The following is a 14957-nucleotide window of genomic DNA, read 5'->3' on the forward strand; positions in this document are numbered from 1 at the left end:
CATAAAAGGAATAAATGTTTGTGCAAAAAAAAAAAGCGTTTGGCTAGGCATCGGATTGCAGCAGCCGAGGGTTCAAATCCGACCTTGGGCCTTTGCTGCATGTCATCCCTCCCTCTCTGCTCCCAACATTTCCTGCTTCCTCCTCTTCAGCTGTCCTCTCCATTTAAGGAAAAGATTGGCCCAAAATAATACTTAAATAAAAAGCTTTTGGCTGCTTGAGGAGAGAAATGTTCATACCTGTGTTGTAGAATATCTCTTTATCAGGCAGGCAGTATCTTCTGTTTATTGTGAAAGACAGTAAGGGCGTGCAGATGCACACTCTACACTAGATGCATAGTAAATGAGCGCTGGCCTGTCAGGATGATTTGTGCAGGATGATGTCAGTGTTGGGTGTGGGGGAGAGAGGGAGTGGGGGAGGGAGGGAGGGAGGGAGGGAGGGAGGGAGCATGCAGAGGATGAAGTGACACATACCAGATTCTCCTCACACAGCTCCCGGAACTGCTGGAACTTCTGGGACATCAGCAGCTGGGCACTCCCCACTGCACTGCGGATCTTCCCCAGGACTGCAGAAAGACACAGGCGCACATGCATGCAACACACACACACACACACAGACACGCGCAGAAGCACAATGCAATTACCCACAGAGCCGCAGACTGCAGGCATGTTGCAGCAATAACAGAGAGGCTGCATTTGTAATGCAGCAGAGACGATATGCTTTAAATCCTGTTTTATCTGAACCTCATTCAGTCAGTCAGGGGCGAATAATCACTGAAATGTGCTGAAATTGTAGATAATATAGTCTTTAAAAAAATTATAAACCCAACAACAATGTACAATTCTAAACACATTATGTGCTGCATTTTCTGTTGCTGTATTGCATCCAAGAGAAACTAAAAAAAATCAGCAACATGGTTTAAAAAAGAATGAAGGAAACATGAGGTAAACGAGGTTTGTACTGCATAAAGGAAAACAAATGGTCATCCCTGTTGAATCACACATCCTGGTGGAGAGAGGCTGTCGGTGCATACATTAGTCTACATGAAGACAGCAGGATCAGACACTCAGGAGGCGGAGTAATGAATCTGCACTACAGACACAATATCTTCAAGCGGTGTGTGTGCATGTGTGTGCATGCGTGTGTGTGTGTGTGTGTGTGTTCTGGGAAAACATAACCTTGAGACAGGCTGCCTGTTTCTGCAACATTTCTGCGAGAGGCTCTCTACCCTGGAACCAAAAATAGCACGCTGGCTGCATAAGCAATGACACTTTTGGTGGAGATGAGGAAGCCCAGGACAGGTAGAAATACAGCGCCTGACGCCCCGAGGCTCGTTTGCACAGTGTGGTGTGTGCATGTAAGGAAGTGTGTGTGCATGTAACACATTTAGACATGTGTTTACAGACATGCTCTGCAGCGTGAGTGTGTGTGTAACTTCATGATCAAACTCCTTCACCGCGGCCGTGTGAGGGATCATTATACAGTGTGTCTTAAGGACAGAAGTCTGGCCGGGCCCAGCAGCCCTCTATTGATAAATATGCACGGTATGTCTGTGGAGGCCAGAGGGCCTGAGACAGGAACAAGCAGCTATTGTGGGCCAATACCAGGAATACCAGCACCGTCCAAATCAGAGGAGAGGAGAGGAGAGGAGGTGAAACAGATCTAATATCAGTGTGCAACAGATTTTTTTTCTTCACTTTTTGACGTTAAGGCACCTAGAGAGCGTTTATCTGATTTGAACATGACCTGATCACTGGTGGGAGTATAGCCCTAAGTTTGAAGGTGTATAATCCCCCCTTGGGACGTCTCGCCTTCACAATGACTGTCACTGAGTTGTAACGGGGGGGAGACAGTGGTCCCACCTCTGTACTGAAATCGGAGGTAGTAACAGAGGAGTCACAGACCAGCGCTGTGTCTATGTGCATGTCTCTGAGTGTTTGTGTATGTGGAGCTTGCAATGTTCCTTTACTCGACGTGCTACGGGGGCAATGACACCCGTAGTGATTGCATCTTACTCCCCCCCCCCGCCGCCCCCCCACCTTTTTATCTGCAAGTCAGCATGAAGCCGATAATAAAAGGAGGTGATTAAAAAAATAAGATGTGGTCTTGCAGCACAGAGAGAAAAATAAAATCCTGTGTGGATCACGTAGACTGCTTGTGGGTCAAACATCTGAAGCGTGTCCTGGCACTGTCTTATGCACTTCCTCCATCTGTACAGAGTTGCTCCTGTATCAAAAAATAAACAGCACTGACCCTCATTTAATCAATAAATTGGGGATAATTGTCCCCGGTTTTATGCAAATCCTGCTCTCCTGTATGCACAACGTTTGCACAAAAGCCCCAAAGCCGCAGCAATAGAAGTTTAAAAATCAGACATAATTTCACATTCATTGAGGTTTTATTTTGGTGGGAATATTGAGGATGTTGCCCAGAACACATTTGAGGAGACAACACCAAAACAAGGCTGTGGCCTCTGTAATGAGATCTAAATGCATCTGAGTGTTTAAATCTTTCCTCTTGTGATCCAAACATTAAAGATGCACAGCAGCTGTACTCACTCTCATCCGGCAGCTCGACCTCCATCTCGTCGCGCTCCATTTGTCTGCACCAGCCCTCCATGCGCTCCGTCTCCGCCTGCAGCAGCTTGAGGAACCAGCGGCCGTCACGGGGGCACACCGACCTCGCCACGGCCTCCAGACGACCGTCCGCATCGGGCTCGGCCACACTGTCCATCCACGGGTCCGGAGGGGGCAGGATGGACGGGTCGAAGCCCGCGTCCCCGTAGTCGTCGGCGGCGCAGGCGTGGTAGTGGTTCCCCGAGCCCTGGATGCTGACGGTGGAGGTGGCGGCGTCGCGGGAGTGCTGGCGCGGCATGGTGGCGAAGTAGCGGGGCGGAGGAGCCGGAGGGGCTTCCGAGGGGTCGTCGAGGTCGGCCTGCACGGCCGTGGTGACACTGTTGGAGCGGGTCATCCTGCGGTAACTAGAACAGAAGAATCAAAACTGTGTCAGACATTGAAAAATCACTTCTTCTTTTTTAAGATTTTATTTTTTAAGATTTATTTTTGGGCTTCTTGTGCCTTTAATTGAGAGATATGACTCTATGATAGAGTCAGAAATCAGGGAGAGAGAGAGAGGGGAATGAGCCACAGGCCAGATTCGAACCCGGGGCCGCCCGCTTGGAAGACTATAGCCTCCATACATGGGGCGCGCGCACAAATCCCTGCATCACCAGCGCCCCTCAACAATCTCATCACTGATAACGATGAATAGCTTTTGAAGTGTTCTGTGTGTGTGTGTGTGTGTGTGTGTGTGTGTGTGTGTGTGTGTGTGTGTGTGTGTGTGTGTGTGTGTGTGTGTCTGTGTGTGTGTGTGTGTGTGTGTGTGTGTTTTGTCACCTGGCTCATTCAGGAGCAACAGAGTGTGCAATTATCTGTCCCACCACAAACCCTGCTGAGGAGCTGAAGCACACACACACACACACACACACACACACACACACACACACACACACACACACCTGGGACCCTTCTCTACAGCTGGGTGTGCCATGTCGTATTTGGCTCAGAGGTTTTTTGTGTGCTGCTGCTGTCGGGGCGGCCTGTGCCAAGTGTCCCTCCACACTGTGTCCAACAGCAGTCACTCACTCACTCACTCACACACACACACACACACACACACACACACACAAACACACAAACACACACACTCATGTGCGCAGATTAAATCAACACACTCACATTTGGCTGCGTTCTATAGAGCAGCTCGCCATTCCAGTGATGAATGGGACGCCAGAGAGAGGCGTGGGGTGTTTGTTAGGGGGCTGGCCGGACAACTGCGCCGTGATTGGACGAGGTGGCAGGTTTTTAATCCCTGCAAGATTACAACTCAAAGTGGTACACGACTCAGAGCACATCGTTTATTAACACTTGAAAAGATGAAGCAGATCCGCGCTGATTGAGCCACTCAGGGAACAAGAGATGCACTTACAGAGGAGCTTTAAAGATTCAGAAAAGAGTCGACAAAGTGGAATAACACAAGTCTGAACTAATCCCACATGTCATGCAAAAGTGTAATTATATCCAGTTATACCAAACGTGCCTTTTTTTTATAAATTATTTTGGTTTCTGCAGCTTTGAATTTAAACCAGACAAAGGAGGGAGTTTCTAGAATGCTGGATGCCCACAGTCTTCACACACATGAACCTCAGCTTGACCTCGCTGCAGGACGACACACACAAATGATCACAGCTCCATCTCCGAACACACACACACACACACACACACACACACACACACACACACACACACACACACACACACACACACACACACACACACACACACACACACACACACACTCCTCCACTACTCTGCCCATTCATCTCTACCTCCTCCTCTTCCCCATTCATCTCTCCTCTACCATGAACACAAAAAAAAGGGATCAAGAAGAGCAAGGTAGTGGCTTCAAGAAGATCAAACACAGTGTGTGTGTGTGTGTGTGTGTGTTTGAGTAAGTGTGTGTGTGTGTGTGTGTGTGTGTGTGTGTGTGTGTGTGTGTGAAGAGCAGTTAAAGAGTAACTCCTCCGAGCAGGTGTTCACATCTAATGACCTCAGCCGGCTTTCTATCAGCCGCCCGCTAACAACTTCCTGCAGGGGCAGAAACGGGCAAGGCCAAACACAGCCCAGACAGAAAGACAGACGTATCAATACACAGGAGGAACAAGGAGGGGCATTTCAGTCTGAACGGAGGAGGAGCAGAGGGGCTATAAAACATGAAGAAGGTATGTAGGAGGAAGTTCATGTTTTCTTATTACATTCATGTGCTGAACATGACGGAAAGATATAAATCCACGCTCCAGATCCTGCTTGTTAGAAGGCCTCTTTCTTCCTTTTTTTTAAATCTTAATATTTGTGTTCTCGTCTGTATAAAACAGAGATCAATCCACAGACTTCAGGAACACACTGAGGACTCTATAAGTACAGCCCAGGGTCTTATTCTGAGTGTAAGAAAGAGGCCACAGACTGTTCTGTTAGTGCTGCAAACACAGCTCTGCACAGAGACACCCGCTGCTTCTCCTGAGCACAAACAAACGCTCATTTTAAAGTCGCACCTGAAGCTCCTTTTTTGTTTTTCTTCAGCCGGTAATGATGAACCTTTCAGTGAGCGACGGGGAGGTCTAGCTGTTCCCTTCATTGACTTTTTTTCAAGATGGCTGTGCATATGGTTTTAGTCACTAAAACCAACCGGTCATCCTCTGTGACCGCAAAGCCATCTGGTGACCACCAACCATTTGTGAATCACAGTTTATCCTTCCATTTGTGATCCCATACTTCTGTTTTCAATCTGTGCACTTACATGTAGAAATTGATTTTTTTTTAAAAGAACTTGGGTTTATTTTAAAAGAAGTCTTTCAAACGATGAATGGAAAAAAAAAAGTCAGGTTAAAACTAGCATGCTGTTTGTTGTCTTCTCTTTCACCTCCCTCTTCCACTCCCTCTCATTTAATCTCAGTTCAAACAGCAAGGTGAGGTCATGACCTGCTGCATATACACACACATCTCTCTCTCTCTCTCACACACACACACACACACACACACACACACACAGACTCGCATTAGGAAGTTAGGGCACTGGAGCTGCTCTGTAGGAGTTTGGCACTCTCACCGTCTGGGAATCTGATGTAGGGGGCATCATGCCCAGACCTCCCAGGTATCCACACACACACACATATGCATGGATGGACCGACACACACACACACACACACACACACCCTCGCACACACACACACACACACACACACACACACACACACACACACACACACACAAGCAGCTAACAAGAAAAATACCCTCTCCAAACATTAACTGGAGAAATGCACAGGCTGTGCTAAGTAACATCCAAGGTGTCTGTGTGAGTTAATGTTTGGCCTGGTCAGTCAGCTGAGAACCCCCCCCCCCCTCCTTTTTTCAAAAAGCCCCTCACATTCCCTGACACTGAGCGAGTGTCGGTGTTAAACTGCTGCTCCTCACGTTGACCTTTGATTAAAGGTGATGTGTCTTTGAATTCCTGAAGCATGCGTTGGCTGGAGCACAAAAACAAAAACAGTCACCATGGCTTAAATTTGTCAGGAAGCAGAAGGTCACTGTTTTTGACACGGTTGATGAAGGAAGACAAAGCAGACACAAATGCCTGAGTGTCCAATCAGAGGCCTTGATATGCCCCCCCCCACCGTGATGTAGGCTAATGAAAAAAAGGCAGCTTCTCTTCAAACTGGGGAAACATTTTGCAGAATGAGAGTCTGATCTGGCAGTCTCTCCCTCAGAGCTCTAAACAAACCCAATAAAACTCCCTCCCTTTCTCCCCCCCCACCTCGCCTACACAAACACGGCCTCAAAGTAGCCTGAATCACAATGACTGGAGCAACAGATGGCTGTCAACTCACCCCCTCTGCCTTCCCAGCTACCATGCACCACATCCTCTGGCCCCAGCTGTCACTCTGGGCCCCCCTGGATGAGGGGGGGCTCTGACGCCAACCTCCCCCTGATCTGGGGACAGCTGCTGCTGCTGCGGGGAAGCCGGTGCAGGGGGGGGCACAAGCTTGCACAAACTTCTCTCTGTCCTCTCCTATAGTCCATCTTTTGGTTCATCCCTCCCATCAGACTTCTCCAGTTTCACTTTAAAACCCCTCTCTCTCCCTCTCTCTCTCTCCCTCTCTCTCTCTCTCTCTCTTCCTCTCCCCCTCTCTCTCTACTCACCATCGCTCGTCCTCCACCTGAATTCCTATGGACTGGAATTTAGACTGCTCCTCCGTCGGCTCCCCTTCCTCCGGGTCCACCTGAGAGGAGGAGGAGGAGGAGGAGAATCTGTCAAACTGCAAGAACTGCAAGAACATCAACAGAAACCCCAAAAAGCTGCTCCACAAACCTGGATCCCTATGGAGAGGCACTTGCGGAGCGCTTCCCTCTGCGCCTTGCTGTCGGCGGAGACGGAGGTCGTGGCGGTGGCCGTGATGGTGATGGTGCTGTTGGTGACGTGCTGGCTGGCGGGGCCGTGCACCTGAGCGTTGGCCGCCTCGATGGCCGCCGTCAGGGCCTTCATGCTGTCGATGCTCTCCGTGGAGTTGGACAGGCCCGGCTGCGAGCTGATGCCCGACCGCTGGCCCGAGCCGCCGTCCATGTAGGCGTCCTGGGCCGACTCGGTGCTGCTCTGCGCCGTGATGGAGATGAAGGGTTTGGACGGGGTGGTCCGCGGCGGGACCGGGGGCGGCGTTTTCTTGTAGGTGGTGATGCATGATGACACTGTAAGGAGACAGAGATAGAGACATAAGTGTGCATCAATAACAACGAGTGGAAACACTTCTCAAGAAAATATTGCATTAAAACTTGATTTGTTTTCTTTCTCCTTTGACTCTTCTTCTCTTTCTTTTAATTTAATTGTATTCTTTCATTTTATATAACTAACTTGTTTGTTTGCCCTTCCTAAAGATGTTAAATATCGTAGAGAAAGGGAAGAAAACCTTGATGGAAGGAAAAATGTATGAATTTATGTAACACAGATCCACGCTACCTCAGTTTGACTTCAAGCTACTTTAAACAATTTCTGTATTGTAAGTGTTATTTTTAGTATTTCCACATCACTGGGGGGACACGACCTTTTTGACACCACACCACTTATAAAAATGTTAAATATTGTCATCCTTATGTTGAATATAAAATGTGTGTACTGCATGTTAAGACATGATGACAATAAAAAGTAATAAAAATAAAAAACACAGCATGCATGCAAAGTGAGATGAGACAGTGGATGATAAAAACAAAAAGCATGAACATGAGTTCACATGAGAGCAGAATGACTCGGTGACAGCTGACACCCCGAGGTCATACATCCCCGTGTCGCAGTGCAAAATGCACAGTAGATTAGGGCCAACTTTAACAAATCACAGCCTTGTCTGGTAATAGGATTAGCATGTCAGCCACTTGACCCACTGATCTAGATGGTTAAACCCTGCGTGCACTTACTGTACACATCCACCACAGTTAGTTTGCCGAATATAGCTCTGCATGCTCGACTATAGTTTACAACAAACTGCACAGCACTGTTACTGTAAGTGCTATGTTTGATAAGGCTGCAGGATGTAAATGATAGCTGACGCTGGAGAGCTCAGTGTACTCAGAGGGGTTGGGTTTTTAAATCAAAGCAGAGAGATGTTGTGGCACAGTAACTCTGTCCGTCTCTCAGGTTACAGCTGCAGGTTTCTGCACACAATGGAGCCTCTCACAGACACTGACTCAGAAAGCTTTGTACAGAGACATGCCAGCAGACAAAAAAAAAAAAAACTGTAGAGAGGAAGCCAAAAACCAGCCACCTCCTACAACACCAAGCCCTTGGAATCTCTCTTCCTGCTCCCGGTGCTATCATCAAAACTAGGTCGCTCTCTCTCTCTCTCTCTCTCTCTCTCTCCTCGCACTGCAGCTGAGCGAGGACAGCGGGTTTCCTGGATCTCTTTAATCCCTACAGAAGACAAACATCCTACGGCGGCGGGAATCACTTGCTCTGTTGTGCAGCAGACACACCCAACCCCGAGCAGCCATGTCTGAAAACTATTAGAGCCGGATGTTGTTTTGCTTTAATAATAATAATAACTTTATTTATATAGCACCTTTTAAAAACAACAACAACAAAGCAAACTAAACCAAACACAGAAGAACATAAACAACAACAAGAACATAACAAATGTAAAATACTAAAAATAATTAAATACAATTCAACAGAAAAGAACCCAAAGTGCACGATACCCAACAGACATATATAACCCGACCATCACAAGAATCATCATAAGAACCATCACAAGAACCATCACAAGAACCATCACAAGAACCATCACAAGAACCATCATAAGAACCATCACAAGAACCATCACAAGAAACATCACAAGAACCATCACAAGAACCATCACAAGAAGCATCATAAGAACCATCACAAGAACCATCATAAGAACCATCACAAGAACCATCACAAGAACCATCACAAGAACCATCATAAGAACCCAGGCATCACAAGAACCATTATAAGAACCATCATAAGAACCATCATAAGAACCCAGGCAACACACGAACCATCATAAGAACCATCATAAGAACCATCACAAGAACCATCACAAGAACCATCACGAGAACCATCACGAGAACCATCACAAGAACCATCATAAGAACCCAGGCAACACAAGAACCATCATAAGAACCATCACAAGAACCATCACGAGAACCATCACAAGAACCATCACAAGAACCATCATAAGAACCATCACGAGAACCATCACGAGAACCATCATAAGAACCATCATAAGAACCCAGGCATCACAAGAACCATCACAAGAACCATCATAAGAACCATCACAAGAACCATCATAAGAACCATCACAAGAACCTTCACAAGAACCATCATAAGAACCATCATAAGAACCCAGGCATCACAAGAACCATCATAAGAACCATCATAAGAACCATCACAAGAACCATCACAAGAACCATCACGAGAACCATTATAAGAACCATCATAAGAACCATCATAAGAACCCAGGCAACACACGAACCATCATAAGAACCATCATAAGAACCATCACAAGAACCATCACAAGAACCATCACGAGAACCATCACAAGAACCATCAAAAGAACCATCACAAGAACCATCACAAGAACCATCATAAGAACCATCATAAGAACCCAGGCATCACAAGAACCATTATAAGAACCATCATAAGAACCATCATAAGAACCCAGGCAACACACGAACCATCATAAGAACCATCATAAGAACCATCACAAGAACCATCACAAGAACCATCACGAGAACCATCACGAGAACCATCACAAGAACCATCATAAGAACCCAGGCAACACAAGAACCATCATAAGAACCATCACAAGAACCATCACGAGAACCATCACAAGAACCATCACAAGAACCATCATAAGAACCATCACGAGAACCATCACGAGAACCATCACAAGAACCATCATAAGAACCATCATAAGAACCATCATAAGAACCCAGGCATCATAAGAACCATCATAAGAACCATCATAAGAACCATCACAAGAACCATCATAAGAACCCAGGCAACACACGAACCATTATAAGAACCATCATAAGAACCATCATAAGAACCCAGGCAACACAAGAACCATCATAAGAACCATCATAAGAACCATCACGAGAACCATCACGAGAACCATCACGAGAACCATCACAAGAACAATCACAAGAACCATCAAAAGAACCATCACAAGAACCATCACAAGAACCATCACAAGAACCATCACAAGAACCATCATAAGAACCCAGGCATCATAAGAACCATTACAAGAACCATCACAAGAACCATCACAAGAACCATCACAAGAACCATCATAAGAACCCAGGCATCATAAGAACCATTACAAGAACCATCACAAGAACCATCACAAGAACCATCATAAGAACCCAGGCATCACAAGAACCATTACAAGAACCATCGCAAGAACCATCACAAGAACCATCATAAGAACCATCATAAGAACCATCATAAGAACCCAGGCATCACAAGAACCATCATAAGAACCATCACAAGAACCATCACAAGAACCATCATAAGAACCATCACAAGAACCATCATAAGAACCATCACGAGAACCATCACGAGAACCATCACAAGAACCATCACAAGAACCATCACAAGAACCATCATAAGAACCCAGGCATCATAAGAACCATTACAAGAACCATCACAAGAACCATCACAAGAACCATCATAAGAACCATCATAAGAACCCAGGCATCACAAGAACCATTACAAGAACCATCACAAGAACCATCATAAGAACCATCATAAGAACCCAGGCATCACAAGAACCATCACAAGAACCATCATAAGAACCATCACAAGAACCATCATAAGAACCATCACAAGAACCATCACAAGAACCATCATAAGAACCATCATAAGAACCCAGGCATCACAAGAACCATCACAAGAACCATCATAAGAACCATCACAAGAACCATCACAAGAACCATCATAAGAACCATCATAAGAACCCAGGCATCACAAGAACCATCACAAGAACCATCATAAGAACCATCACAAGAACCATCATAAGAACCATCACAAGAACCATCACAAGAACCATCATAAGAACCATCACAAGAACCATCATAAGAACCATCACGAGAACCATCACGAGAACCATCACAAGAACCATCACAAGAACCATCACAAGAACCATCATAAGAACCCAGGCATCATAAGAACCATTACAAGAACCATCACAAGAACCATCACAAGAACCATCATAAGAACCATCATAAGAACCCAGGCATCACAAGAACCATTACAAGAACCATCACAAGAACCATCATAAGAACCATCATAAGAACCCAGGCATCACAAGAACCATCACAAGAACCATCATAAGAACCATCACAAGAACCATCATAAGAACCATCACAAGAACCATCACAAGAACCATCACAAGAACCATCATAAGAACCCAGGCAACACAAGAACCATCACAAGAACCATCACAAGAACCATCATAAGAACCCAGGCAACACAAGAACCCCACAACACGATCTGAGACCAAGAGGAACCAAAGATTTAAAAAGATGTAAGAAACTAAAAGAGCTAAAAGTAAATAAAAAGAGAACAGCAATAAGAAGGTAAGAGCAGAAAAAGAAATAGAAACAAGTGAATAAAACAATAATATTAATGATAATAAAAAGTATATATACATATAAAACATAAATAGACAAAGTAAGTAAGATAAGAAATGACCAAGTTAAAACATAAGAGGAGTTAAGATAAGCGCATGAATAAAGCTTTGTGTCTTGCCATCTCGCTGACAGCTACAGAGAGGCCTCGACACACTGGAGGCTGACTTCATCCTTTAGGTTTGACAGAGTCATCCACCCAAACCCCGTCCACCCACACCTCCCACCTCCCTCTCTGTGATTGGATGATCCCTAAAAAAAGATTTCAGTCAGGTTTTGACAAGCTGGAAAGTCCTCAGACAGGATGAATGCCGCTTTGAGATTAGATCACAGTGATAAATGTTTTTTTTTTTTAATGGGAGAGAAAATAAAACAAACCACAAGAGAGACTAAAGAAGATGTATTTCCTTTTCTGCGGCTAAATTCTGAAGATTGCGTGGGGATCGCCCGCCAAAAAAGTCATCTCAGGCTGAACCGTCTGAGCTTTGAATTTCCACAGACCTGTCTGGGGAATATGATGGACATCCAGGCTAATCTTCCAAAAGGTCACTGAGTACAGAACCCACAAGAGAACACACACTCTCTCTCTCTCTCTCTCTCACAGAGGGCGAGAGAGAGAGAGGGGCGAGGTCCTGCCCCTATCAGCCGTTGAGGTTCAAAGGATAGAATGTCAGACCCTTTCAGAGCTGCAATCCCCTGAAGTCGTCTAAAAGTCACCCTGTGTGTGTGTGTGTGTGTGTGTGTGTGTGTGTGTGTGTGTGTGTGTGTGTGTGTGTGTGCTTGCAGGATGACAGTACACGTGTGTTTTTGTGTGTGTTTCTTTTTAGGCTCATAGGACGATTAAAAATCACAGAGGGTTCAATAAAGCGCTGCATGAAACAGGAGACGCCGCGCCTAGCTGTCAGACACACAAGCGCCAGAATGACAGCATAGCCCTCTAAACACACTCGAAGTGGGAACATGCCTAAGCACACACATGTTGGTGCAGACGCAGACACAATCCAGCTCCAACATGAAGGGGGGACCACGGACTTCCTGCCCCTGATGATGATGATGATGATGATGATGTGCTCTCCGTCCGTCAGACTGAGGCTGGAGCTGCTTCATCAAAACGTTTAAAACACAGAGTGGCTGAAAAACATTCAAGGAAAGCGTCTGACCGAAAACAACTGTCCTAGATAAGACAAGAAGCCAAGTTTCCACGCATGATAAGAACAAGAGAGAGATCCTCCTGCAGCCATGAAAGCAATCAGACAGACAGCTCCTCTGCCCTGGACCTCCCACATGCAGGCACACACACACACACACACACACGCACACACATTCACAAAGTCAAGGACAGACAGAAGAGGGAGTATGACGCAGGACTCTTGAGAAGGAAGTTGGGAAAACACCGACGAGTCAATTAAACATATCAGGTTAAAAAAGAAGAAAAAAAAAGTATCTTTCATATTCTTTTATGTGAAACCTGAGCTGGAAACAACTTCCTCTCTTAATGGAAGTGTGAATTTCATCTGTGTGTTCCCTCTCAGAGGTGGGAGCGGCCTGCTGGGAGCATTGTCATCCCCCTAAAAGAGAGAAGAGTTTCTGAATGAGCAAACTGCAGTGTGGCTCTCTGCCAGAATCCCTCTTTTGACAAATGCTTCAAAAAGTTCCACGGCCGACAAGTTGGTGTGAATAGCAGTTCTACTTGGCAGAGCAACCCCCCCCCCCCAACACCCACCCACCTCTGGGCTCTGATAATATCAAAGAAAGCCCTCTCCCCTTCCCAGAGACAAAGCACAGTCTCCCTGCATCTCTACAGAAACAGAGCTGCACCTCTTCATCGTCTGTCTGCATAGGTGTGTGTGCCGCTTCCTTTATTTAATCAGCGCGTTCATGTTACCGGACAGACTGAAGGGAAGGCAGCTGCCGTGTAATCTCCAATCTGTGTATCAGTGTGTGTGTGATAGGCCACTTCAAAGAGCAGAGACGGTTTTGGTTTAAGAGGCGAGCTAACAGGAACGGGCTCCCCCGCGCGGGGGCCAAGGGCAAATCCAACCACCGAGCAAACAAATACAAAAGGCCCCGGAAAAGGGGGGGCGGTCAGTATGGGGGGGGGGGGGGGAGACATTGACAGCTGAGCCCAGCTGCATGGTGTTTGGGATGAGGGTCTGCCAGAGGGGAGAGGGCAGAGCATAGTGAACAGAGAAGAAGAAGAAGAGGAGGAGGAGGAGGAGGAGGGTGATTCAGAGAGTTACTACCCAGCTCCGTCTGCTCACTCTCTGTCCATTTGTCCATCTCTCTCTCTCCCTCGGTCACACACACACACACACACACACACACACACACACACACACACACACACACACACACACACACACACACACACACACACACACACACACACACACACACACACACACACACACACACACAGAGCCAGCTGGAGTCCTTTGTGATAGTGTCACCATGGCGACACGTAGCAACATGAAGTTTTGCTAGGAGGCTTGGGCGTTTTACCAGCAGCTAGCTTTCAGAGAGGAGAGCTTGTTTGTTTACCTTTGACAGGGAAACAGTGCAGCTGCACTGACGCACGCTCACCTCAACACCAGCCAACAGCAAAACAAAAGCAGGAGTAATGGATGTCAGCTAGTGTCAATTTTAAAAATCAAATAAACACCAGGATAACAACAAAAAAGGAGGGGGGGGGGGGGACTCAGCACCACTTTGTTGCAAAATGAATACATGTGTTTCAGCCCTGAAGCGTCGGCTTTGTGCAGCTGAATACTGAACTCTACCAAACCAGTTTGTCTTGGATCGCTGTCACTGGGTCAGAGGACGACAACAACCTGAGAAGTTCACACACACGTGACATTACACCGCTAACAAAGCAGCAGTTACATCCAGGCTCTGAGTGTTTTCAAATAACCTTAAAGGCTTTATATGTGATTTTTTTGATCCAGCAGATGTCGCCCTTGAGCACCAGCATGAAACCAAAACAACTTGCGCTGCATTGTTGTGTTAGCATGCTAATGCTAGTGATCTTTATTATGCTGGTATCTTCACACTGCATGTAAATTTACCTGAAATGAGCGTGATCTAGAAACACAGTTAAGCAGTGAGTACAGTATGTTATTCTTCTTTTCTCTAGTCCCTCAATTAAACAACTTTTATACATGAGGGGAGGAGTCAGCCGGCCGTCCCGGCGATGTAAACAAAGTGAAGA

At 46.2% G+C, this 14957-nt stretch overlaps 1 protein-coding gene across 9 annotated transcripts in view; it reads right to left on the reverse strand.

The window, feature by feature from the left end:
• The window catches only part of dlgap1b (discs, large (Drosophila) homolog-associated protein 1b), a 108715-nt gene that overhangs the window by 6046 nt on the left and 87712 nt on the right, over nucleotides 1-14957 (reverse strand). For all 9 annotated transcript variants that reach the window (XM_065948619.1, XM_065948622.1, XM_065948624.1 and 6 more), the window contains exons 7-10: nucleotides 6924-7297; nucleotides 6755-6834; nucleotides 2557-2978; nucleotides 472-563 (exon numbers count right to left, since the gene is read on the reverse strand). In XM_065948619.1, the coding sequence (XP_065804691.1) occupies nucleotides 472-563; nucleotides 2557-2978; nucleotides 6755-6834; nucleotides 6924-7297 (968 nt within the window). The remainder of the gene's footprint in view (nucleotides 1-471; nucleotides 564-2556; nucleotides 2979-6754; nucleotides 6835-6923; nucleotides 7298-14957) is intronic.

Source organism: Labrus bergylta, chromosome 20, assembly GCF_963930695.1.
Source record: "Labrus bergylta chromosome 20, fLabBer1.1, whole genome shotgun sequence".
Lineage (NCBI taxonomy): Eukaryota > Metazoa > Chordata > Actinopteri > Labriformes > Labridae > Labrus > Labrus bergylta.